General features: G+C 37.5%; 1 protein-coding gene across 1 annotated transcript; it reads right to left on the bottom strand.

The window, feature by feature from the left end:
• Positions 1-971: 971 nt before the first annotated feature.
• LOC131052357 (receptor-like protein kinase HSL1) lies at positions 972-4809 on the bottom strand. The gene is made up of 2 exons (XM_057987012.1): positions 1854-4809; positions 972-1751 (listed from the first exon to the last, which is right to left on the bottom strand). Exons 1-2 carry the CDS (start codon positions 4723-4725, stop codon positions 1336-1338), a joined length of 3288 nt encoding a protein of 1095 aa, XP_057842995.1. The 5' UTR covers positions 4726-4809; the 3' UTR covers positions 972-1335.
• Positions 4810-7270: the final 2461 nt, after the last annotated feature.

Here is a 7270-nt window from a genome sequence, read left to right as displayed (position 1 = left end):
TCAGCTCTTTCCTGTTATAGTCATCACCCGCGATCTTCGTAACCCTTAGTCTTTCCTTCTTTTTATCATAAAAGGCATCAATATTGCCTCCTCACCCGACTTCCTGCCTATGTAGAATTTTCTGCCTTTCATATCTAGGCCTGTAACTGTGGTGACCATATTTTCATCAACTTGAAACTCTACACCAAAGGCATTCAACAAACCCTTATTACACCATTTAACAAAGCTTTCCGTAACAATGGCCGAATGACCATGCAGTCTTTCCAAAAAAGGAACCATCCCGCCATCAGATATTTTCTCCCAAAGCTCCTTGTTCTTCTACCATTTATCATAGGTTGTGGGTTGAAAACTATTCTTCTCACCTCCCATTCTAAAACGTGAACAAAACAAAGATTCCAGAAAAATGGTGTTAAGTCCTTGCCTTCTTGAGCAAACTCCATCACGAAGTCGTGTATATGAACTTGGGGTTCAATTTATTTAATAATTTTTTGATTCATCTATTACCTTTGAATTTTTTTGGCAAATACTACTTCAATATTGACAAAGTGGGATGGCAAAGAGGAAAAGCGAAAAAGTTGGGTAGTTTTTGTTTTTAATTTAGGCACATTTGACATTAATAAACTAGGTTCGTGCTTGCAGAAGGTACTCGTGAAGGTCAACATCAATAAGGGTTCATGCATTTGATAGAGTTTCGGACAACTTTAGAATACACAAGCTTATTGTCTACCCTTTAATGAGAGAGACTGAAAAAGCATGGCCATTGGATGCATATGATGCATCGTCTAGAACGTTGTCAGAGAAGACATAATTTTTTTGCAAGCAAGTGGTGTATTTGCACATACAGCGAGTGAGGAAGGTGAAAAAATCAACAAATAATGTTTCAATCATCTTCCATAGGATTTTGTGAGATTTGAACCATTGATTTTGAAAATCAACTTCTCCAACTCAAATAAGAAATGCCTTTAGTGTAAATGTAAAAATGTAAAAATGGTGCCATCTCTTGATGATATGATGACTTGATTATATAAACATCTTTCTAATAAGAAAACATTACCTAATATCTGATTACAGAAGACTAGAGAAATTACAATCATAATTCTACAAGCTAAACCAACATTACAACTTACTAAAATTAATAGATACTTCTGAAATTATCCTAAGATTGCGTAGGAAATACTAAAGCATTCTTACAATATTTTTATATTGCAAGCCTATTAAACACGCATGATTTACTTTTCTCTAACAGGTTTTTCTCGTTTACTGACAAAATCCAAGCTATTGTTGGATTGAAGCTGCGATCTATGTACTAAGCGTGGAAAACCACAACCCAATTTTCTAGCTCGGTTCATCTGAAAAGTAAACCATTTCGTTGTCGTTCTCACGGTGGGTTATTGAAATCCTTTCTAGATGCACAATAGTCTCCTTGCGATTTTCCCCACCCCATGTTAGTAACACCTCCAACACTTTTTTCATTGAAGGCCGCTGGTTTGGGACTCGGTTAGTGCAAACCAATCCCAAGTGTAAGACACGCCTCATTTGTTCTATGCAATTATCTTCCACCGTGCGCTCGTCCAGGACTGCGATCTCTTCCCCGCCCATCAAAATTCTGTTGCGTATCCAATCCACGATGTCGACGCCTTCTCCATACTCCGCCTCACCCGTAGCTTTCATCCCACTCACCAGCTCTAACATTACCACTCCGAAGCTGTATACATCGCTCTTCTCGTTCACCTTTAGCCTATCCGCATATTCTACAACCACATTGCCAATAGCTAAATAAAATAAAATAAAAAACTTAAGCGGATAATATGTGGAAGAAAATTATCGGAACCGGAAGTAGTGAGTGTTCGTACCTGGGGCAATATATCCGTGCGACCCTACGTAGCTAGATATCGTATAGTCTTCGCCCAAACAATCAATCACTCTGGATACGCCAAAATCTGCAATTTTAGCCCCAAAATCTCCGTCCAGCAAGATGTTGCTAGATTTCACATCCCTGTGCAATATTGGAGGGGAGCAATCGTGATGCATATAACTCAGCCCACGAGCTGCGCCAAGAGCAATCTCATAACGGTTCCGCCATTGCAGCGCCACTTCCGGTCCTTGCCCACAGTGCAAACGTTCGAACAAGCTGCCGTTGGGCATGAATTCGTATACCAACATCTTGAAATCGGACTCTTCGCTTGAAATGCAGCAGAGAAGCTTCAAGATGTTGGTGTGCCGGATGAGTCCCAGAGTATCAACCTCAACTTCTCCCATTTTATTTCCTTCCTCCTCACCCTGTCTTTTAAAAATTCCTCCTGAGCTGCTCATTTTCCAGATCTTCTTTACGGCTACTGCTTGTCCGTTCTGCAGAATGACCTTGTAAACTTTTCCAGCACCTCCTGATCCAATCACGTTACTCTCCTTCAAATTGCGCAGGATGTATGTCTCGTCGACTTCTGTCGAATGGAACGGTGTCATCTTCCACGATGGCGCGTTACTTCGTTTCCTCTGAGACGAGCAATGCAGATAAATGCAAACCAGAGTCACGGATACTATAAGTAATGGTAGCAACAGAATTGTAGCGAAACTCTGAGGTGGCAACTTATGTGCAGACGAACACGAAGGTAGCATCAAATTCCGACCTCCGCATAGCCTCGGGTTGCCCAGAAAGCTCTCCTTGTAAGCCGGATTGTCTAAATTGTCGGGAATGCGTCCAGACAAGTGATTGTTGGAAACATTGAAAACATTTATTATCAATAGTCCCAACTCTGGAGGAACCCCTCCAGAAAGCAAATTGTTTGACAAATCAAGATTATTCATCTCGGAGAAAAACATAGCAGGGATTTGGCCTGTAAGTCGATTGTGACCCAAATTGAGCTGATTGAGCTTCCTTAGTGACATTATTTCCTTGGGAATTTCATCGGACAGAAAATTATGGTCGAGATGAAGAGTATTTACCATAATTAAGCTCCCGAGCTCGTTGGGAATGGGTCCTGATAACCGGTTGTTGCTGGCTTCAAATGCTAGAAGATTTTTCAGTTCTCCAACTTGTGTAGGGATTCTTCCTTCGAACCGGTTGTTGCTTATCTTCAATCGTGTCAGGTGTTTCGCCTGGCCAATAGAAGGTGAAATCTTGCCTTCAAACTTATTGTTGTATAGAAAGAATCCCTTGAGATTGACAGCACCCCACAGTCCCGGAGGAATCACACCACTCAGCCGGTTGTTGTCGATGTACACATTCTCTAGAGAACTGCAGTCTTCAAAGGACGAAGGCAGGGAACCAGTGAAATTGCTTGCAGAAGTTACGAAGATATTCAACACTCCTCCCCTGCATAGATTCTTTGGCAGAGGGCCCTCCAATCCGCTTTCAGTCAGATCAACTTGTATCAGATTGGCGTATGTACCCAAATTCTGGGGTAACCAGCCATTGAGCTTGTTGTTGTACAGCATCAACACACTCAAGTATCGTAACTTCCCGAGCTCTGCAGGTATCTTCCCGGCAAGCTGAGTGACACACAGACGAAGATCACTCAGATATGTGAGATTGGCAATTGTACGAGGAATTGTGCCGTAAAGCGGATTGTTGCAAAGATCCAAATCGGATAAACTTGCCATTCGATCAATGTCCGCCGGAATTCGTCCAGACAAGTTGTTCGCATACAGATACAGTAGCGTCAAATTTGAGAGCGCCATTAAACTGGTCGGAATATGGCCCCAGAGAAGATTCTGCGACAAATCCAACCCCTCCAGCAGCGTTAAATTGCCCAACGAAGTCGGGATATCGCCCCAGAGATTATTCTGCCACAAATCCAACGACTTCAGCTGTGTTAAATTGCCCAGGAATGTTGGGATAATGCCCGAGAGATGATTCCCGGAAATGTCCAGTTCCTCCAGCTTCGTTAAATTGCTCAGGAAAGTCGGGATCTCTCCTTGAAGACTGCAATTATTTAGCCACAACTGCTGCAGCTGCCTTAAATTGCCAAGCTCTCTCGGTATCACACCAGGACGCAGAGGATTACTGCCAATCTTGAAATTCTTCAGAGACTTCAAATTCCCGACAAACTTAGGGAATGACCCACTCAATCTATTTTCGTTGAAGAAGAGAGCTTCCATCTTTGGCAGCATTCCGAAGGCTGGAGGAATGGAGCCACTGAAAGCATTATATGATAAATTCAGGACTCTCAACTCACTCAATTGGAAGATATGACTGGGAAGGCTTCCAGCAAACTGGTTGCTCGACAAATCGAGCTTTCGCAAGCGCTTGCAAAGCAGGAGGGCATGCGGGAAGGGACCGCTGAAAGCATTGGCTTGGAGAGTCAACACTGTGAGATTGGGTAGGGTGCATATATCAGAAGTCAAGTTGCCAGAAACCAGCGCACCGGTGATGTCAACACCAGTAACGGTATTGAATGTATCACAAGAGATTCCTTTCCAAGCGCATGGAGTTTGGTGAGACTCATCCCAGTTGCTCAAAGCATTACTGGTGTCCCTCCAATCTCCCTTTCTGAGTTTAAGCAAAATTAAGCCTTCGGGCGAGAGGGAAGTGCAGTGGGGAAACCAAAGCAAAAGCATATTGGTGATAATGCAGAAAAAGAAAGAGAGCGCTTGGCGGAGCATGATTGCAAAATACCCAAAGTAGACCAACTCTTTCAGATTTACAGACTTTGCAAGCTCTTTTTCCTTCTCAGTGAGCAAAGGTGCTAATATAGTAGACACCAGATTTGTTTTCGGTTGTTTCATACCACGAAATTTCCGAAGTTCGAGAGAACGTGAATAATCCAGTCAAGACAATATGCATTCGCTGAAAATTCAAAGTCTTTACCTCCGTGGATAGAATATTCGTCCTTCTGTAGATAGAATTTTCTTTAAGGAAAATTCCGAAGTAGCTTCGTGACAATGGCTTTCATATACGGAACGATGAGAGTTGTGGCCAGTAACGAGTGTCGATTTCAATGGCCTCCTTGAATGCATAAAAAGAAAGAGACCGTAAATAACCCGTCAAGACGATAATGCATTGACTAGTGAAACTGGTGCAAGTCTTTCCTTCTGTCGCTAGAAATTTTCGAAACGAAATTTCGGAGTAGCTTCGTAGGCATTAGAGACAATGTGTTTCGCTTTTGATATTACACGATATGGAACGATGCGACAATGGCCAGTAAGGAGAGACGTCTTGGATGCGTTAATTTTAAATGGTGCAGGTCTTTTCTCTTAGTAGAGGGACAATGAGTGCACGTGCACAAGGAGAGATCGGAGAATTTTAACCATTATTCAGTTAATAGACAACCATTATTGATTCCAAATCATATCGTAGAGCACAAAAAGGACCCCAACAAAATTATTGGATTAGTTTATTATAATATATGGAAAAAGTTAATTCTGTTACAATTATATTTTATTTCTAAACATAGGAGATAATATTATTTATTGGGAAAAATCTTATCTTAAGAGCCCATTAAATTAGAAATCAAAGTTTTAATAATTTCACAGAGTTATATAGTCACCAAATTAATCATATCTCAAAATTCATAAACTTGATATGATCATTTTATGGATTTAGAAAATGTGAATACACACTATCAATAAATATTGAGAAGAACTTAATTCATAAAATAGAAGTGTTACAACTATCACTTTCATCTTTAAAGAGGTGCAATGGTTATGCTGATAGTTAGATATACTTTGTATAATTTATTTAGAGAACAAAGAGGTGATAGGAAATGAAATTTGTCTTTGTTAAGACTAATTATGTACAATATAAGTAAAACTGAATTTGAAATGTGATATTTACTTAGCAAAAAGTCCATCATCTCTACCTAGCAAAGAGTCCATCATCTCTATTTTCTAAGACATGCAATATTGCAAAAAATAAGTTCCCTGTTTTATAACATAGATAAATCAGATTTACATTTAACAATTTAGATATATTTATATGCAAACAAACATAATTTACATATTGTTTAGGAGAGAAGTGCCATTTTTTAAATACTATTTCATGGTATGCTAAGAAGATGAGGATTACAATTGGTACTCTTGAACATATACAATATAATAAGTAAATAAAACTATTAAAATCAAATGCAAAGTAAATAATTTCAATTAATAAATAAAACTATCTACCAAATACAAAACATAAAAATTATATGTTTGAAAAGAATAGTGATTTTACATATTTTAAATTTTACATGAAACTTAATAAACGTATTCTTACCAATATGTAGTTAAAAGTATATATTTTCTGTATATCTAAAAAATAACTTATAAGTTAATATTTAATGTTAAATATACAGTACAAAGATATATTTGACATATTTAATTGATTTTTTATTTTTATGAAATTGAATTACTATTCTAAACCATAAAAATCAATAACAAATTAAATTACAATTATATTATTAGTGTTTCACATTTCAAAGCTTCAAATGTGTCTCCCATTGTGGACGGTCGTTTCCAAGCCGTCTCGGGCATGTCTAAGCCATTGTGATGAAGCTCATACTCTTAATTTTTTTAATCAACTTTTGTTGCTTTTAATTAAATTTTAATTATTAATAATCATAATGAGAGAATAAACAAACTTAATAGTATATATATTTAATTTCTTATATTGATGTGATGATTGTTTATAAGGAAATTTTTTATAGCAATATATACTGATTAGAACTTTTACAACAACATTTATAAAATATTTTCAAAATTGGAATTTTGCATTGATTTGTCAAATGACATGTGAAAAAAAAATAGTAATTGTTAACTATTTATGCGCTAATAATAACTCTCAGACATCTATAATTTCAAAATTGAATTTAATCATAGTTACAATGTATATATAGTTTAAAATTTGTGTCAAAATAAAATTTCAAATCATTTTTTGACATAGTTAAAACCATTTGTGTATTGGCAATAACTCTCTATTTTCAGTATCATCAAGAAAATTTTAAACTTTAATTGTTATATTGGACTTTATGACATGCAATGTAAGTATTTTGTAGCGTACATGCAACAACTTGAATAATGGCATGACATGATGCACTATGAATCTGATTAAATAATTAAATTAAAAAGTAGTAAGCAACTATTGCTCAAGTGGCCCTATGTGATAAATAATTTATGAATGTTCTTTAAGTAGTCTCATGAACTTCATATTGAGCTGATTAGATAGGTTGTGCTTTATGATGGTCCTTGTTAGCCTAACAGTTACGTTCTCGATACATCCAACAAGGTTAAGATCTCAAAGATCATGGTATAGAGCAAGTGATTCGTCAAAAAGGTTTGTAATCTAAATATGTAT

The sequence above is a fragment of the Cryptomeria japonica genome, chromosome 9, assembly GCF_030272615.1.
Source record: "Cryptomeria japonica chromosome 9, Sugi_1.0, whole genome shotgun sequence".
In the NCBI taxonomy this organism is placed as follows: domain Eukaryota; kingdom Viridiplantae; phylum Streptophyta; class Pinopsida; order Cupressales; family Cupressaceae; genus Cryptomeria; species Cryptomeria japonica.
This window is presented reverse-complemented; position numbering and strand designations above follow the sequence as displayed.